A 20,183-nucleotide genomic window follows, 5' to 3' on the forward strand; every position below is an offset into this window, starting at 1 on the left:
TTTCATAAAATATTTTATTTACAGTGTTAATTATAAAGTCAGTACTATTCAATCTCAAAAAGTAAAGAAATTATTCAATCCCTTATTTAAATAATAAAATCAGGAGAACTTAAATCCAGACATTTTAAAACCTTAGGTCTATGCAAAGAATAAAATACATCTGCACACATACATGAGTGAGTGTAAGGCACAACATTCCTGGAATTCTACATTTCCATCAAAACTGGAAAGACATACTTCAACAATAAGAAGAGACAGCAGCCACAAAAACAAAGGGGAAAGAATAGTATGGATTAACCCACAGACGTACAGCAGGTGGAGCACTCCATCTCTCTCGCTCTGTGTGTGCATCTCCACAGCCGCTCTCACATCTTCATAATGTTATTCTGTGCATCTCAAATGTGAATCACTATTAATTGGAATTAAAGCTGGACTTAAAAAAAATCATAATACCCTGAATTAACCGCAGATAATTACGACCCTAATTGACCCAAATATAATTCAAAGAGTCACAGGGAGAGCGCGTATAGGCACTTAGTTGGAAACTAATCAGGAAAGGGCTCAGCAGTGCTTTGACTAAAGTCCTCAAATCAACCCCCCTCATTCATCTGTATGAGTGCATTGCAGCAGTGTGTATGTTGCTCAGGTTCTGACTTCACTCTGGTTGTGGACGTCGCTCTCGAAGGCAAGGTTATCATAGTGAGGCTCCTCCTGCACACCTGCAAAACAATCACAACATAGAGCTCAAACTTAAATGCCAAAAAAAAACAATCAGACCAAATGACCTATTGCCGCAAGCATCTACAAAAGGTTTAAAACAACAAACAAACCTCTGATTTATACAAAACAAACTTCGTAATGGTACAATGCAAAGATTTTTATCAGTGAACATCAGAAACACCAATGAAGCATTAAACCTTCTAGAGTCCACAACTGGACCGGAAGTATAAATGGTTAGACATAATAGAGTGGATTAATTGCTGTTATTGGAAGTTATACTTCTGGAACTTGACCGTTGTATGACAGCTTGGATTTCGTATTGTTTCCACAACAAAATTTTATTCTGAGAACAGTGGAAAAGTAATATTTTCTAAACATGTTGATCAATACTTTGTAATGTACTGTCACTGAATTGCAGTGAATTTCTTGGTAAATTGAGCTCACTTTAAAGTAAAATGATAGGAATTTCAATGCCAGGTAGGTAACTAGTGTTATATGGTCAAATTTATTCCACATGTATTTCATGATTATTGGTTGCCTTTTACAGCACGAGAGAGAAATAGAGTTAGTCTAGACTTGTCTAGCAAAATACTCGAAGATCTGATATATCGTATTATTATAATTATTATACATACTGTAATATCTGATATATCGTATTATTATAATTATTATACATACTGTAATATCCAGTTAACTAACATACATGTGTAAATGAACGTTTCTACGCCTGTTAAGCACATTAATGTGTTTGAAAGGCAAGTAGTATAAACACAATGGACATGTTTACATGACTTTAAAATGCACTTCAAATCCAATCTGCTCAAAAATGGATAACATTAAATAAAGGTATAAACTAGGGTTGAGCGATATTGGGAAAATTTGACATTGCAATATTTAGTTTTTTTTGCAACCCCTCACAAATCTCTAATTAAATGAACATTTTCTAGGATGCTTTACAATATTATATGTGTGCATGTATATTAGTTTAGTCTGTAGTAAAGCCAAATCTGGAGCTTATCTAAAAAAAATTAATAAATAAATAATTACAATAATGGTTCAAAAATTAGTAACCCAAATTTATGAAAGGGAAAATATTAAATAACATTTTCAAAAATACCAAAAATAAAGAGAAACAAAAAATGTATACAATTTTGTGGAATTTTTGTAGTTTGTAATTATTATCTTTGACTTCTAAAGATGTTCTGTGACTAAAATATAATCTATCTGTTTAACAATTCCGTACTAACGTACTAATATACATTAGCCATATTCACTGAGAAATGGATAAAAATATTCATTTTTAAAATGGGGTGTACTCAAGTATGCGGAGCACTGTATATTGTGATATAAATATAATTTCAGTAGACTGATTGAGTTGCTCTATTTGGAAAAAATTCATTTATTTAGATCAGAGATGCCCAAAGTAGGGCCCACAGGCCAAAGTTGGCCCATTGTAACCTTTGCTTTGGCCCACCATCCCATCTGAGAGGAGATCGAGTATGATAGAGAGATAGAGGTTGAAGCGAATGCCTTTAATGCAGAGAACGTCATTTCTAATTTAACATAACCTTTCTTGTTTGTTTTACTGCTGAGCGACAAAAAAGCAAACTGAAATTAAATGTTTCAATTAGATGTTGTAAATAAAAGTGATTTTTAAAAAGTAAATACTGTCACTCGACGGAAAGAGGACTATGCAGTAGACATCGGCGAGCAAATAAAGGCAAAAACTAGTGTAAATCTGTTATAAATTAGATTATATTGTTTTTAATGTAACATGTTAATTAAATTACTGTATTAGTAAATAAAGCAATGTTTTTTAGTCATTGTTAAACATTATTAAATAAATGAGGAAATTACCCATGACAACTATATTTACCTTTGCCCAACTAGCCTCAATCAAAATTGGATTTAGATAGATTGAGATGATCAAGTCTTTTTCTATGCAATAGATCTGCATAAATTATAATAAATTACAACTTACAAGTATATATAAATACAGCAGAGCAGAGGAAAACGTTAAATAGTACTGGTTTTCGGTAGAGTCTAGCAGTATTCAGAAACAAAAATTGAACAATCAAACAAAATAACATGGTTATCATTGTATAAAAAAATTATAAATTTGTTAGGTTATTAATTAAAACAATAGTATTTAATAATATCTTTATCTTTTAAAAATTGAACAAATAATCTAATCCTGCGAAGTGACTACTGCGGATGTTGCATTGTGATATTGATACTCAAATGATATATTGTGCTGCCCTAGTGTGAACATGTCTAACTTTTACCACATCCAGATATAGTTGATACATTGATACGTTGTCGATGCAAGCAACAGAAACCCAATAGTCAAATTGAAAGCGAATGTAAATAAACAGAATTTATAAGCCTTTTAAAAGCACCCCACCCCAGGTGAAACCGGTATTACAGGTGTAACTGATCAGCACATTCACAACCCTACTATTGACTTAATTCAGAAACATTGCAGGATGCGTGTTGTAGAGGAGTGAAAGCCAGAAAGGCTTTATTGAAAAAAAAAAAAAAAAGTGTAAAAAAAAAAAAAAAAACACACAGTGTTCTCTTACCAGTACTGACTGTGACAACCACAACAGTGTTTGGTGTTGTTTTACAGCTATCAGAACAGGAACAAAAGCTTCTGTTCTCTGCATTGCTTTCTGGGCTAATTTATTTCACAATCTCATTATTAAGTGCTGGGCAACAAATGAAATTTTAAATTGTATGATTATTTGGTCATACAGTTGAAGTCAGAATTATTAGCCCTCCTGTTTATTTTTTCCCAGTTTCTGTTTAACGGAGAGAAGATTTTTCCAACACATTTCCAATCATAATAGTTTTAATAACTTATTTCTAATAACTTTACATTTATTTTATCTTTGCCATGATGACAGTAAATACTATTTGACAAGATATTTATCAGGACACTTCTATACAGCTTAAAGTGACATTTAAAGGCTTAACTAAGTTAATTAGGTTAACTAGGCAGGTTAGGGCAATTAGGCAAGTTATTGTATATAATGATGGTTTGTTCTGTTGACTATCAAAAAACAATTGGCTTAAAGGGGCTAATAATACTAAAAAATATATATAATAATAAAAACCAAGCCAAAACAAAACAAATAAGACTTTCTGCAGAAGAAAAAAATGCTGTGAAAGAAATACTGTGAAAATTTCCTTGCTCTGTTAAACATAATTTGGGGGAAAAAAAAGTATTTTAAAAGTTGATGAGCAATATGATGAGATAAGAGCTTTATGCATGAACTGTGTTCAGAATTACATTGTTCACTACTCCCTATTAACCCAAGCAAGGGAAGTTTTCACTTCACTTTAGAACATTCATTCACAGTTTTGCACAATGCCACTGCCCGAAGAGTATGTATTATAATATGCTGTGCTTTCACAAATATCCAAAGTACTCACTTGAGTAGATTACTTACACAGTCAATGCAAATATGCAAATAAAGGCCATGAACATGCAGAATCTGCCTCAGTCATGTCTTCTGCATAAGTCGCATGTGTTAATAATAAAAACTCAATGAACGCAGGACAAAATATTTGTTAGCATTAAATAATTAATGTGTTAATGGAATAATAAAGTATTAAATTGCACAGCTCTAATGAATAGATTACTAAAAGCATATGCATGCACCAAACTACAGACCCTACCATTCAATAAATCAGAAAAGTGGTCAAACAAAAGGCAGCACCAGGTAGGGCGGCACGATTTTGGCTAAAATGAGAATCACGATTTTCTTACGATTAGGTAGATGTAAGAAAAGGTTATTAAGAGTAGGATATTATTATTATTTTTTAAACATAAGGTAAAACAATAATAATAATACTAGGCCTACTGTATGTGTAGGTCTACTGTTGGTTAAAATGCTGCATTTTTCATAGACTTGGTATGACTTTAAACATGTCCTGATTGTTAATTCACAGTAAAGTGATGACATCAGAATATAATTTTGTTGAGATATTGTGTTTGAGTCATATGTTTGTCATTGACTACAATATTAGACCATTTTTTTTCACTGGTTAAATTAGACATTTTTCATTATCAGATTCCCCCTTGCATTATATTTAACATTATATAGGCTAGAGTAGTTATACTGACACCATTTTAAACATTTATTTTCAAGCACAACACTGTTCGCTATGAAAGAAAAACCATATTAAAAAGCTTGTTGTAATCATAACTTTAAATGCGATATGATAATTTAAATGATGTGCGCTGGATATTATTGCTTTCACTGCTGAGTGCACTCATGTCATGACTGCTGTCACTGAGTTCCGTTTGCAACAAACTGAATGTTATTTGCAACTTTTTTTAAAGATTTATTTTTGGCCTTTTTGCCTTTATAAGACAAGACAGTATTGAGACAAGAAGTTTAGTTAGAGAGAGGGGGGTACGGTAAGGAAATGTCCTCAAGCTGGGATTCGAGCTCGGGATGCCCTGACGTGCTGCTGCACCATATGTTGGCACTAACCCTCAGGCTATTGCGCCGACATGATATTTGCAACTTTATGAGCTGTTATTCACAGCCTAAACAGGTTCTGTTCACTAAAAGTAGACATCATTGGCGAGCACGCATGCGTCCTCTCAATAGTAAACAAACGTCAGCTCACGTGTGATTTTGCAGCCGCAAATACATCATTACATTAAGACAGAAATGACTTTTTTGGGGGAATTATAAATACAGTAGGTGACACTTTTACCCCCATTTGAGACTATGTTTTGCTGAAAAATGTATATTTAACAATGCGAACACTTGTGCAACCGCCTTTACGCTTCTCTCCTGACCGTGAAAATATAATTGTCTGAATCGTAGAAAAGCTGATTTAAGATCGTGTATAGGGTCGCATAGAGATATAGTTTTTTTTTCAATTAATCATGCAGCTCTAACACCAGATGTAAATAAGAATTTTTACATCTACTTTTGTGATCCCACACCTCAATAGCATGAGCAGTTTATAGAACATACCGATGGTAGGTTTTAGTGTCTCTAAATATTGAGATAAATGTGATTGTGCACTTTATAATACCGTTGTGTGTGCCTTCAGGAGGAGCGAGGTGTTCATTTCCATGCATAGATGCATATCCAGAGGAAGCGGTCTCACTGTGTGTGTGTGAGGCCGTCTCACTGTGCAGGTCCTCAGAGGTAGAAAAAGGCCTGAAATCAGGCACTGAAATTTGTGGCTGCTCCTCCACATCCAACTACAAAAAGGGAAGTTCAGAAAAAAAACATATTTCAGCAAACGTCTAGGCAAATGTTTCCTCAGTGCATTGACTAAGAAGTAGATTTGAAGGCAACTGGCTCAGTTTAGGGACTTTGATTAAAGGGGAAATGAAACCAGGCTGCTAAATACAGTACACACTGCCATAAGAGGGAGAACAAACTCCACCTCTGCATACCTGTGGGGCATGATGACTAAGCAGCAGTTTAGTTTCAGTGAGATCAATATAACAATGACAGAGGATCCACCCAACCCTCTAGTTACAGTAATCAAGGCTCATGACAGGACGGTCAAGAGGAAATCCATGGTGCAGTTATCTTTGTACTTCTTTCTTATTAAAGAAATATGTACTTTTCCCTATTATTTACTCAGCCTGAGGCCATCATCTGCCAAAGAGAAAGTAAGATTTTGGTTGAAATCACTTCACACAACAAGTTATATATATATACCTTGTGTGTGTGTGTGTGTATATGTATATATATATATATATATATGTGTATGTATATATATATATATATATATATATATATATATATATATATATATATATAAGCAGCTCTAGAGTAATGAGATGGTTAAATACTATTGGTTAAATTCCAAAAACTTCCTTAAAAAATTTTTTTGGCCAAAATCTTAATTTCTCTTATTCTTTTATCAGCCATTCTATCAACAAGTTTCCCATTTTCAGTCATATTGGATATCCTTTGGAACAGTCAGAACAAAGCTGAGCTCTCGAGAAGCAAGAAACAAAGCATGAGATGCTACGATGCTCAGAACAGTCGGATATCCCTTGGGTTTTAACCAAACCTGCTCAGTATCTTTCAAGCCAACTTCTATTCTCGGGAGAACAAGTTGGCTGTCGATAGGGTTGAGAGCAAGTAGCACAGAAGCACATTAGAGATGGCAACAACTTCCGCCTGACTGACAGACAGACGACTGACGTAAAAGAGTAATTGCCTGCTTACTGCAAACACACAACAGATAAAAATAGTAGATAGTTTCAATTTATGGTTCACACCAATGACACCATATGACAAACACAAATGCAAGTAGTTTGACTTGAGCCGGGTTTTCAAAGGAAGTAAAAATGGGCTAAACAAATGAAAGCACTCCATCAGGCTCTGCCTAAAATTGGAGCATAATCAAAGAGACTTGTAGAGGAGGAACAACAGAATGTTACACTGCAGGTGTGCTGTCCAATCTGCCTGACATTCTCACCAAGGTGAGCAATGATGGACTGAGGCCAGAGGGGAAAAAGCATGATTCCAGTTATGCTTATTGACACAGAAAGACCAATTCTACCAGACACCAAGGATGTCAAAAGTAGAAAATACTTTAGCAAAAATAAATCAATGCTTACTATTTAATGAGGTAATAATATTTGTAACTATAGTATCAAATGAAATATTTAAATGCATAATATTTTCACAGTTTACATTACAGCTCAAAAGCCTGGAAAGATTGTTGTTTTTTTGAAAGCTTAAAAATATAATATCAAAAACAACTAATATTGTGAAATATTAAAAACAACAGTATTTGAACATTCTAACACTAAATGTGTTCTTGTGACAGTTTCAGCAGTCATTACTCCAGTCCTTGGTGCCACGTGATGATTTGGTGCTCAAGAAAATGAAAATGTTGAAAACAGCTAAATATTTTTAGTGGTAAAAAATGATTTACAGAAGTACATATTTATAGAAACACTGACAAAACCCATGGTACTAAAGGGATAGTTCACACAAAATGAAAATTGTCGTTATTTACTCATCCTTCAAGTGTTCCCAACCCGTTGAAGTTTCTTTCTTCTGTTGATCACAACAAAAGCTATACCGAAAAATGCTGGAAAGCAGCCATTACTGCTGGTTTACAACAGAGGTTCCCAAGCTTTTCAGCTCTCAACCCCTAAAATAACAATTTCAGTGACTCGTGACCTCTCACAATCCTCAAAGGTGGTTATGAAGAGACAAACATTGCACACGATGGTGCACACACACCAATAGGAACTATATAAATAAGCTTATTGACAACACAAAAAAAGTGCAACAGTCTAACAACTATATTATTTTTATTTGTTTTATTTAATATTAACCTAACTTAATGAGAATGGTGGGCACAATGTTTACAGCACAAGAACCACTTGAAGCCTCTGTGTTCAGTCGTGGCCTTTATTTTTAATGTTTGTGAGTGCCGTAAAGGTGTCAAAGTTAAACATTCTGCAACTAATACTATTGCTGTGTTATTAATCTAGCGTAAATACTCCAGAGGTCACAATCTAATGGAAAAAGAATTGAAAGGCAGATGACCTTTTATTTCCATGTTGTTTTTTAATCTACCTATTACATACTATTTATATCTTCTGCACGTTATGGATAAAATATGGTTATTCTAAAAATGTTTAATAACATACATGCCATTTTTGAAAATCACCAGGTGACCCCCTCTTATTGTCTCACGACCCCCACATTTTGAACCACTGGTTTACAACAACTTTTAGTATATCTTATGTTGTATTCAACAGAATAAGGAAATTTATAAAAGTTTAGAAACACGAGAGCATGAGCAAATGATGGGGAAAAGTTTGATTCAAAGGTGAAATATCCCTTTAAAACACATTTTGTAAAGTCATTGTTTATTTTTTAAACAGTGTGGCAGTTTCCGTAATACACATTTTACAGCCTCAGTCTAACATGTGATAAATAAACTTTGAGCTGAGGTGTGCCCCTGCTGACGGTGTTTTAACCATCTTCACTTGCTGCCACAATAAACGATTTCGTTTATGAAGGTGACCAAAGAGCAAAGGACACAGTATCTTTTCCAGAAGCTTCCAGAGCTAGTCAACACAAACTCCAGTGATCTGCTGCACACCGTCACACTCCGCATGAGTCAGGAATCAAATGCTCAACACACATGACCTGACTCACGTTGAACAGACGTTTCACCACAGCTTTCGACAGTCTGTTCCTCTTTTTCTGCTACCACATGAAGTGAAGAGAGAAACTGAGCTTGTCTCTTAATCCTTTATGATGCTAAGCAATGTTTTGTTTTATTTCGCAATGTTGTCCGCAGTTAGATGGCCATTACTTTCACACAAAAAATAAAATAACATATATTGACAAGTGTGTAGAATTTTAAGTTTAAACATATCAGTTATTACCTACATGTATTTTACTCTGTTAGCAATAAGATATTGCCTAACACCTAACAAAAAGACACCATATTATGCAGTATCTGAAAGGAAATAGGGATGTCCCGATCAGGTTTTTTGCCCTCGAGTCGAGTTGATTTTGAGTACCTATTGAAACCCGATCCGAGGATGTTCCTTATTTTTTATTTAATTCATGTTACCTTTGCATTCAACAATTCTGTTAACAAACTGAGCACATCTGTGAGGTAGCTTGAACAATCAAGTAATAAATAACATCAACTCCTCACATTTGGACTTAAGTGCAACAGTAAATATTAAGAAAATCTAATATAAAAACAAATAGCACCTCAACTTAAAATATCCTGCAGGCAATCCCAAGTTTACATATCTCACAGTTTGCCATGGCAATGTTGTCATCATCAACTTCCAGACCGCAGACATACTCGCGCTCTCTACTTCAAGCTGCTTCCATTTTCTACTTTGCCGGCATTTAACCAATAGCATCTCTGCAACAAAGTGATGTCATGTCGTATGAGTTGCTGTTACTGTGTGAAGTCAAGAAAGAGGTTAAGAAAGAAGAAATGGTTAAATGCCGGCAAAGCAAAACAGAAGCAGGTGGTATTATAAAGTTGATGATGATAACATTGCCATAGCAAACTGTGAGATATGTAAACTTGGGATTGCAAGAGGTGGAAAGGAAAAGGCTACGTTTAACACAACAAACAAACAAAAAGAGTTGTTGAATGTTAAAATAAGGTGAAATAAATAAAAAATAAGGACCATCCTGAATCTGTTTCTTAGCTATTCTTTATTCCCCCTCCCTCCAACAAACTGACAAACATTACCTGTCATGAGTATAACCACATTCACCATTGGGAAGAGGCAAAAATGCTATTGATTGCACAATCTAAAATTAATAAACAAATAAAACATTTTAGCACCTGACAGATTTTTCCATTCTGCTACATGATCTGCGACCATTGAGTCCATGAAGTGTTCAACATTACACGCTTCTTTTTATTGGTTAAATAAGCACATCATGCAGGCAAATTGACCCCATTCTTTTTAGATTTTCAGTGTGAATATACTACACCATTTATACATTAAAATGGACAAGCAGTGTATAAGTAAAGCAATTTCAAATATAAAAACAAATGTTGAAATGTTACAACTAGATACTTGGCAACCTTGATATTCAGGAGCTTGAGTAAGTAAAATGACTCTGTCATATTAACACTTGGGTGGCACCTCTGGGGTGACGCCTCACTTATATGATCAGGTCAAAAGTACATTGATTTACATATAAACAAGATTTAGGAATGAGGATGCGCAATTATATTATTTGCACAAGGCAGAGATGAATTTATCTCTAACATAAGGAACAAAACTATCAATGGCAGCCAGAAAATACCAAGGATAATTACTTAACCATGAAAAAATTATGAGCAGTGTGATATGTGAAGCAAGATAAGGATGTGCTGTAAAACGTATCTGTTAATTAACAATTGCTCACAGCACGTGACTCTGATGTTTTTTTGAACTTTCAAACTGCGTTATAGAATTATATTCTTTTCTCTTACAACAAACATACTGTTTTGTTTAGAAACCATGTACTGTTTGGGTTGGTGAAGAAAATAATGAGGGTGCAGAACGTTTGTGGTTACTGTACAGACTTATTTCTAAAATGCATAATTTCTTATCCAACATATACAATACTACAAAAATCAACAAAAGCGACTTTGTTTAAATGAAGAATTAAATTTTCAACATTAAAAGTTGTCAAAGCAGAGATCAAACGCACTTTATGAGTGTAAATAAATGGAAAAAACACGGCGAGAATCATAAGCCATGGGCAGCTGTTTAATAATGTTTTTCCAAGTATTAACTAGCTCAACTCTCACCTCAACTCCAAGGGCTTTAAGAATGTCACACTTGCACATTGGGCAGGTTCTGTGCTCCAGCAGCCATGGCTCTATGCAGGATTTATGGAAGAAATGACTGCAAAACAAACACAAACACAACTGTGTTGGAAAGAGAGAAAAATGATGATCTATACTGAAATTATCAGTGATTCAGATGGACTTAAGAGATCCTCAGAAAAACATACTTGCATGTGAGAATTGACAATACATCTCCTGCTTTATACGAATCAATACAAACTGCACAGGCATCAGCATCCGGGCCGATTTCCTATACAACACATACATCAATAAAACATCATCTTCAATGTTATTTTGTACAGTGCTATTAATAAGCAAATTTACTGCTAATCAGTACAGAGGCAGCGATTATAGGTTTTGGCTGTACGAATATAGTCTGAGGAATAATCACAGTTTCACGGTTATCACGGTTATTATGCATTCATTCTTTTCAAAACACTACTAGTTTAGTAAATTACATAAAAACTCCTTATATTATAAAAAGTGTTATTTATTGCTGATCAGTAACCAAACAATACAGCACAAAATAATATTACAAACAAACAATAGTCCATTTCTCTGTGGACTTAAAAATAAGTGAAAAGTTTTTGTCAATAATTTTACACTGAAAATAAATGACAGAACGATAAATAAATGAATGAATGAATGATTGTATGAATAAAAATAAATAAAAAAAAGAATAAATAAAAAAAATTTATTTGTCAAATGTAAATCTAAGCTACATATTAGCTAATTATTTCCCTTTTAAATGTAGTCAAAGGCTGCTGAACCTGTCTGAAAGGCACCTTTGATCAACTATATTACAAAATTGTTTGGTATTTTCCTTTCATATTTTTTTCTCTTTGGAGTAGAAATGTGTATATTCCATACAAAGTATGAAGCTGATCACTCGGTTCTAGTCACAAACTCGCAGTCAGCTCATGCCATTCTTTCAACTAGGTAAACCTGGAAAGCATGAGGACGCAGCTCCACACTTCAGAAGCGTGGTGTTGAGAAGACTTCATGATTAATTAACTGTGACAAATTAAAGCACGGTTAATAGTGAAATTGGTTAATCGTTGCATTTCTACTAATAAGACATAAAAAAAATCTCTTTTTAAGGATCATGCTCATTTCACCCATTCTCACATCTTTATTCCAAAATGTTTTTAACACACATAAGAGAAAGACACAGCTTTGAGATTCTCTCTGGGAAAAGACGTATCTTAGAATGCATAAATTGCATGTGCCCTTCCCCCTTTAATAAGTTTTGTATTCTTTATGCTATGCTTTATTCTGTATTTCAGCCTTTCGTTCATTGGTTGGCCTATAACAATACTCATTATAAAAAAATAAAAAATAGGCTATTTGTTTGCATTTGCATATGTGCACAAGTGTTCAGATTTACCTGGTCGCCTTGTCTCAGTGTGCGGACCTGTAGCTGGCCAATTGCCTTCTTTGCTTCAGCTTTCAGCTTTTTCTAAACAGTGAGAACAGACAAAAAAAAAAACAATGTGAGAGGCATGTATACTGGTATTTCTGGTCTTGTAACACTAGCTTTTCAGGAAGTGTATGCATATTTTAGTGATGATGAAGACAAAAATATCCAGCTTTGGTGTAAAATCTATGCTAAACATCTACCACAATGGACCATTGATGGACTATCATATGGATTATGAAGGATTAAGTATATATTAAGTGGAAAAAACTCAACAAACTGCTCATTAATAACTCATAAACTTATCTGACTCGCACATAGTTGCCACAACACAAATGTAGACACTTTAAACACACTTAAACAATACTAAAGTGTCAACACGTTAGATAACAGAAAAAAAAAAACTTAAACCACATTCACACATACACAATGAAGTAGTCATAGTCTGAAGAGGAAACAAAATTTGGTTTCATAATTAACTACTTAAACAATGCCTATGAAACACGCTTGGCACTTTCTTTTTAGTGAATGAAATCTTAATAATAAGGCTCACAAACAGTGTTTATTTAGAGCAAATTTTAAAATAAATTAATTCTTCCACGTTCAAATAGTTCCAAATAAATCCTTTGTATTGGCATATTAAGTTAGTTAAAAAAAAGCATTTCATGAAATTGAAATTTTTTGTAACTGGCAGACACAGAACCACCAAAAAATAAAAACGGGAAAAAATGGAAAGGGTTTCTTCATCAGACAGAGACATGCCTGCAGGACTGGAAAATCGCATCCAAGAAAACCAAACTCTTCAGTGTCTTTGCACACGCCTGCATGTGTTCGCTGACTCAACATCAATGACCTTTCTCAACTCAGCTGTGTTCCATAGGGAGACAGCAAAGGTTGTATTGACGCAGATAATATTATAATATGAATCCTTTACCAAACTGAAGCTGAATACACGATGTGGTGCGAATTTAACTCTGGTGGTGACCATTTACTTAAAATATCAGTCAAACTGGTTGTGAAATGATGACCAAGAAAAGAAGATATTAAGGAGACAGAAACAACTTAGCAAGAAATGTTTATCATCAATCAGAGTCTTGCAGTGAGCAATGTCAGAACAATATTCACCCACTTCTTTGCATCAAATAAAAGGCTTGAATATTTAGAGTACTTAATAGCTGGTTGGTTTGTTTAGTTTTTTTGTTGAAACGTGTGTTAAATATAAATGCATTAAATTATTCTCCACAATACTGCACAGTTCTCCATATACTGGCTAAGCTTTATATATTGCAGCAATACAAGACATAAGAACCTAGGCTTCTGCTTATATCAAATTTTCCTGTTGCAATTAATTGCAGACGTTTTATCGTGGTATATGTTATTATCATGATATTGGCCTAAGCTCAAAAAAGATTAAGAGATTTAATAACCCAGAAACACAGTGTAATGGTATATTATATATACATATTCAGAGTTAATAAATGCTTTAAACTAATTAAACTGCAAAAGGTTAATGACAATGTACAATAGGTAACACTAAATCCCATTGGTAAACATTAATGCATTAATATCAACATTGAAAAATAGACATATTATAGTTGCAAGTTAATAAAAAAAAAAGAATTTTATTAGTTATTCACTCTATATAATACCATGATTATGGCTTTTGATCTTTGTGTTATTAAGCATTAGAAATTAGGATCACCTAAGATATATATGGCCACATAGTAGCTGAAAGCAGATTCACCCCTTTTGAGTGAATTCTTAATTGATCTGTTAGGCTTGTAAGTAAATCTATTAAGTATTGAGGTCCTAGGCCATTTGGTGATTTATAAACAAGTTATAATACTTCTAAATCTATTCTGAATGTAACTGGGAGCCAGTGTAAGGACCTAAAGACAGGTGTGATGTGCTATGATTTTCTTATTCTGGTCAGAATCCTGGCCGCAGCGTTCTGGATGAGCTGCAACTGTCTGACTGTCTTTTTGGAAAGGCAAGTGAGGAGTCCATTACAGTAATCCACCCTGCTGCTGATAAAAGCATGAAGTTTTCTCACTGGAAACAAAGCATATAATTCTTGCAATGTTTTTGAGATAATAGTATGCTGCTTTAATTAGTGCTTTTACATGACTACTGAAACTTAGATCTTACTCCAGAATCACACCAAGATTTTTGACTTGATTATTTATTGTTTAACCCCTACACCCAAGGTAAAGGGAACTTCAGTTTCTGTTTCCTAATGAAACGACTTCAGGTTTGTCTTTGTTTATCTGAAGAAAATCACATTCAACTCTTCATTTTATCAATGCATGGCAGAGGGTGTCATTGGGGCTGTATTCATTGAGCAATAAGGCCTAGTAGATCGGAGTGTCACCAGCATAGCTGAGGTAGGACATCTGGTTCTCTCATTATTTGGGAGTTTGGAAAAGTCCCGGAAAAAAGTGAAGCATTTACCATTTTAAGGAGATCTACTTTTGAACAGTTTAACAGTGTTTTGAAGAACGATGCAGGGAGTGTGTCAAGACTACAGGTTGACATTTTCATTATAAGTACAATCTCTTCCAAGATTGCCTGTGATTGAGCCTGTCTGACGTCAGCACAACTTGGCTGACTGGATGAGCGGATTGCTTTTCTGACATTATTGATCTTATCAGTAAAGAAATGAACAAAGTTTTATTTGCTGAACTGTCATCTAGCCAAGCTTTAAAAGCATAAAATCTAGGCAATTTGCATTGATAAAATGGGATGATTTATCAGATGTAAAAAAAAAAATGCTAACTTAACTGTTTTACTTACTGTCCCTACAGTAGTCTCAGAACTACATTTATTAGTCACCACCTTTAAATGAGTCGCTAAATAACAAGCCCTAGATTTTCTATTACGTAATAAAACATATAGCCCTAGTGGAAGCTACAGGCATGCTTGGTTCCCGCTTGTTCTATAAACATTTGATAAAAATGCTGTTATTAAAGTCGGCACTCCACACATTTCACTGAAAGATGTTATGTTAACCATCTGAAGACGGCAGGTATGTGGGGCCCTGGTGGTGTGACAGGGGCTGGAGGGCTCTCACAGGTGTGTGCAGAGGTGGTTGTCGGGCTTGTCACTTTTTGGTTGTTAACCAAGTAGCTCACAGCATTGAAAATGAGATAGTATAGTTCCAGCAAACAGCAGATCTCCAAAAATCTGTGAGAAACTCAGGATCCTGAAGAGCTTAAAAGCGAGTTTGTTGACAAGGACTGCGGCTCTGGTGTTATCAGCTGTTGAAACTTGTTGTCCTTGCTGTTTTTCTGGAGATCAACCTTGAGTGCTTGAAGCTGTTCTAATACATCACACTATCTGTGGAGAGCTCAGTGTGCAGGGCACAGATGGGCATGTGTCCATGAGGAGTGGTTGTTGTGGCTGTGTGGTGTTATTGCTGTCCTTGAGGGATGTGTCAGCCACATGCCCACTCAGGTATGATGTTCTGTGTGTGCAATTTAGGTTGAGTTCAGTGACACAAAGCAGTCAGATGATGGAGGGAGAAATACATGTTGTAAGTTAGTTTGGATGGAAGCTGTCTGACGTAAAAAAGTTGTCTTTGATTGAATAAGCTAAATTCTTTTTCAGAATTGCTAATTGCTAGTACTCTTTTTGAGCTAGAAATGGCACCTATTTTTTTACGTAGACACAATAGTTTTATGTGTCACACGTATATGAAGCTGAGAAAGCAATGCAGTAAGGGAACGTTATTGGCAGAGACTTGACTACATGATGCATAAATCGAACAAGGTGTGGCATAAATAATCATTTAATGATGTCCATGCTGTATTAACCATTGATAAAGTCGCATTAATAAAAATATATATATTGGCAATTAAATAAAAGTTGGCATCTCTAGTTTGAATAATTAAAATGTGGCCTGAGAGATGCCAGTGTGTAATGATCAGGTTAAATATCTACTGAAAAATGTGGAAAAGGAAAGAAAATTGCAACTTAATCATATTAAAATGGTGATTATGTCAAAAGACCAATGAAGCAATACAGTAGCAGTAGTTTTAACAAGATGCTTCAAATGATACTGAGAAACAAAGGGTTTTGTTTTTCTGATGTTCCAAAGCCCTTTTGATTTTGTCTACCTTTATTTGTGCCTTCCCAGTCTGCTGCTAGCAATGGGGAACAACTGGAAAAGGTACTTTCTGGGCAGAGTAATACCTTGAAAAGGGGTATTCCCCTGTGGTGTGTGAGGAGATAACCTCTTAAACTGGTTTGTGGTTTCAGTTAAACTTCAAAAAAATTTTTTTTTTTTAAATAACACAGTCTCTTGATACTAAGCTTAAACCTAATGCCAACAAATGAAACCCATACATGCACAATTACTACATTTAGCTAGAAAAATGTATGACCTCAGAGCCCAATGCTGTGAAACCAGACTAACCAGTTGGAAGCTTGCTTCACCAGAGTGCTTACCAAAACAGCATTAAGTGCTACACTCAATGAAAGCACATGGCCATACAGCCCCATTCAGACAACCACTCACAGGGCAGATCAACTACTGTGTCTGTAAATCAGAAGCCAAACACAATGGCCTAATGATTCTGTTTACAGCTGTAACACCTGTATTGATAATGACAAGCACTATGAAAGATGGTGACTTCAATAAACATAAAAGCCTTATCGACTGTCACAACATTATTTAACTGACAGGTCTGACTGCAGTTCAAGTGCATAGATCAAATTAGTTTTAGATTCTCAGTTAATCAGAATCGCATTAATTGTGACAGTGTAAACAATTCTAAAACAGATGCTTTGTCATATATGTTTAGTATTATCATTTATAGATGCTTGAATATAATCAGTTCGGACTATAAGGATGTACTTTCTGTAAGTTTTAATAGGCTAACTTCCTTACAGGCAGTGGGGTAGTTTTATTGTACCTTTTTAGCATAAACAAATGTTACTATATTCTATTAAGAGGACAGGGGTTTAAAGTTCATCATATCAGCAGCAATGCACACAAATGCTGACTGGTACCTGACTGCGGTTCTGCTGTCTGAGACTGTTGAGTCTCCGCGCGGAGTAGAAGATGAAGTAGCCGACCGTCGCCGCGGTGACGATGAAGAAGGAGATGGAGACGAAAAACACGGAATAGTGACTCATCCAGGGGCCGTGCTGTTTCCCAACCTCTATCGCTATAGCAACGGGAACGCCTTGATCCAGCAGCTGGACCAGCTCCATCCCGCGGTAGTTGCCAATCATTATCGCAACGATAGTTGTACCTAGAAACATACGAGAGACGATGAAAACACAAGCAGTGCGCGTGCACAAACTAAAACACATGATAGCGGTAGCAACATGATGGTTGACACGGAAAGAGCCGAACTATCAACAAACTTTTTTTATCCTTCAACAAACATGCTACATCAAACATTCAGCAACACCTAATCATTTGAAATATGTTTAAATGAAAAGAAACAGTGTTCAAAGACAAAGTCAGTTTAATAATCAAGATGCAATGCTTGAAATTAGATTTTGAAAGCGCATTTTTTTATTTTAAGGTTAAAAAACTGCAGCACTTCTCGTTTTCACTTTGTTTGATGGATTTGTCATTGAACACAGTAACGTTTTCATTACATTTTCCAAACAAATGGATAAGTTAATCTGCACATCGTGTTAATTAGATTCAACGGTTTACGTAATCAATTAGCATTGTTTTCCACACTCTGCATCAGTGATGTGCAAGCTAGTGAAATTATCTAAAGGGAAAAAAACATGCACTAAACTTTAGAAATGGAGTCTTTTTGCAATACAACAATTCAAATGTTTCTTGAGTTTCTTATGCTCGCAGGGGCTGCAAATACTTTATAAAAATATAGGCAACGTGAATGAGACACACTGGCAGAAACTGACAGCTTGTGTGTGAAAATAGTCTGTAGGCGCAAGACGCATGGCAAAGTCTCTTATCAAGCTGCCAAGACAACTTTTTCATGAAGTTTATTTTTCATTAATTTACCTGTAAATTCTTTATTTGTTTTGGCTAGATGTTAATTATTATTTAAGTAATAAAATGATAGTTCAAAACGCAATATTTTTAACAGACTTTATTAAAACAAGATTTTTTTTAGCTCAAATCATCTTTATCTCATCAATACCAACTCGCCCTCGACAGATCGAATTTAATACAGGTCATCTGAAGACTCAGGAGATCGAGTCATAGGCAGCGAATCTCTCTCTCTCGATAAAAATGACTGTTTTTTTATTAAATCATGGATCACTGTTAAACAGCTAAAATGCTGTTCTAGTCGGATTTCTCCAAGTAACCTAGTCACCCGAAAGCAGATTTCGAGCTCTTCCGCATTGAGGAGGTCCCACTGACAGGTTCTCTGTATCAGTCGTGAAGTTTACACAACTTACACAACACAACTCCCGGGTTAGAGTACAACTGGCACCCAACAGAGGCCAAAATTAAGCAGGATAAACAGACAAAAAGGAACACTCGCATTATGCAAATACATCAACTAAGCCTAATCCCCCCCGGGGTTACAGGCATACCTGGGTGGGACATCTGAATGACCCGATTTTCTGATCCAAAGTCGTTGAAGATGATAGCAGCAGCAGCCCCGTTCATAGCCGCAATGTTAATTTTTTCGGTAAAAGTGCAGCCGTTTCCGCGTTGGATTAAGGCGATCCAGCCCTTGGAGCCGTTCGGTCGGCCATAAAAGGTGTCATCATCACAGCCATAGGTCGGAGAAGCTAAATACACATTCCCCTTGACATAAGCTTTGGGTGAGTCTTGTCCATACAGCCCCATCTCCTCTTGAAACCAGGTGCTTCTATTATTTTCAGGGTTGGTGTATGAAATGTTCAGGTATGCAGTGCACAGGTAACTGGCCTCCGCCAAACGAACACTCGACACCTGGAGAACAGAAGCCAACAACAGCCACGAAAACACGTCCCGACTGGCAAGAGGCCCCATATTCGGCAAGTCTGCCACCGTCCTCTTTGGTAAAAATCAAAGCTCCGCGTAAAACAAATTGTGGTTAAAAGTATTCAAAAATGGTTCCGCAAACTCGGGTAATCGATATCACCACTCTGAACGTCTACAGGTGTTTTAGCAACGCAACCGAGTCGAAACTCTACCTCGCTGAGGTCACTGAGCTTTAACCACGCCCACCCTCCTCTTAAAGCCACACACGCTGTTTTTCTATTCACACTTGGCCAACGGGACTGAATTATACTGTTCATGCAGAGTTGTAAAATTATTGAGGAATTGTAGGCTTACTTATAGTAAAATTCTCATACTTTGAAATATGAAAGTGAAATGTAACATATTCCTAGCTATTATTATTTAAAAGTAAATAACTCTTTCTTGGCTTATAAATCACATTTTAAAAACCCAGTTTACCAGTTTAGTTTTAATTGTATGATTCTTGTAGGACAGGATATGTACATCTAAGTCCAGATGGCTTTGCAGTGGTTTGACTGCAATGATTTCTTTAGCTAATAATTAAAACTGATTGAACCATGTTTACACTCCACCCTATATAGGCCATATCCACATTCATGGGAATTATAAGGTAGCACCCAAATCTAACCATTAATAATTAATCACCTAAGGATTGTTTTTTTTTTTTTTTTACTGCTATCACATTTACACACATGACACTATCAGTGCCAAAACATTTTTGAAACGTTAATCCAGACCCAGAAATCTATTTTTGTGATTTAAAATATT

At 35.4% G+C, this 20,183-nt stretch overlaps 1 protein-coding gene across 1 annotated transcript; it reads right to left on the bottom strand.

The window, feature by feature from the left end:
• rnf128a (ring finger protein 128a) lies at positions 1-19,531 on the bottom strand. Its single transcript, NM_212615.1, is given in 7 exon segments — positions 1-719; positions 5,779-5,950; positions 11,017-11,113; positions 11,223-11,305; positions 12,443-12,514; positions 17,483-17,727; positions 19,001-19,531. Coding segments are annotated over 7 exon segments (1,170 nt in total). The 5' UTR covers positions 19,425-19,531; the 3' UTR covers positions 1-642.
• Between the last annotated feature and the right edge of the window lie 652 nt (positions 19,532-20,183).

This window comes from Danio rerio, chromosome 5, assembly GCF_049306965.1.
Source record: "Danio rerio strain Tuebingen ecotype United States chromosome 5, GRCz12tu, whole genome shotgun sequence".
NCBI classification, from domain to species: Eukaryota; Metazoa; Chordata; class Actinopteri; order Cypriniformes; family Danionidae; genus Danio; species Danio rerio.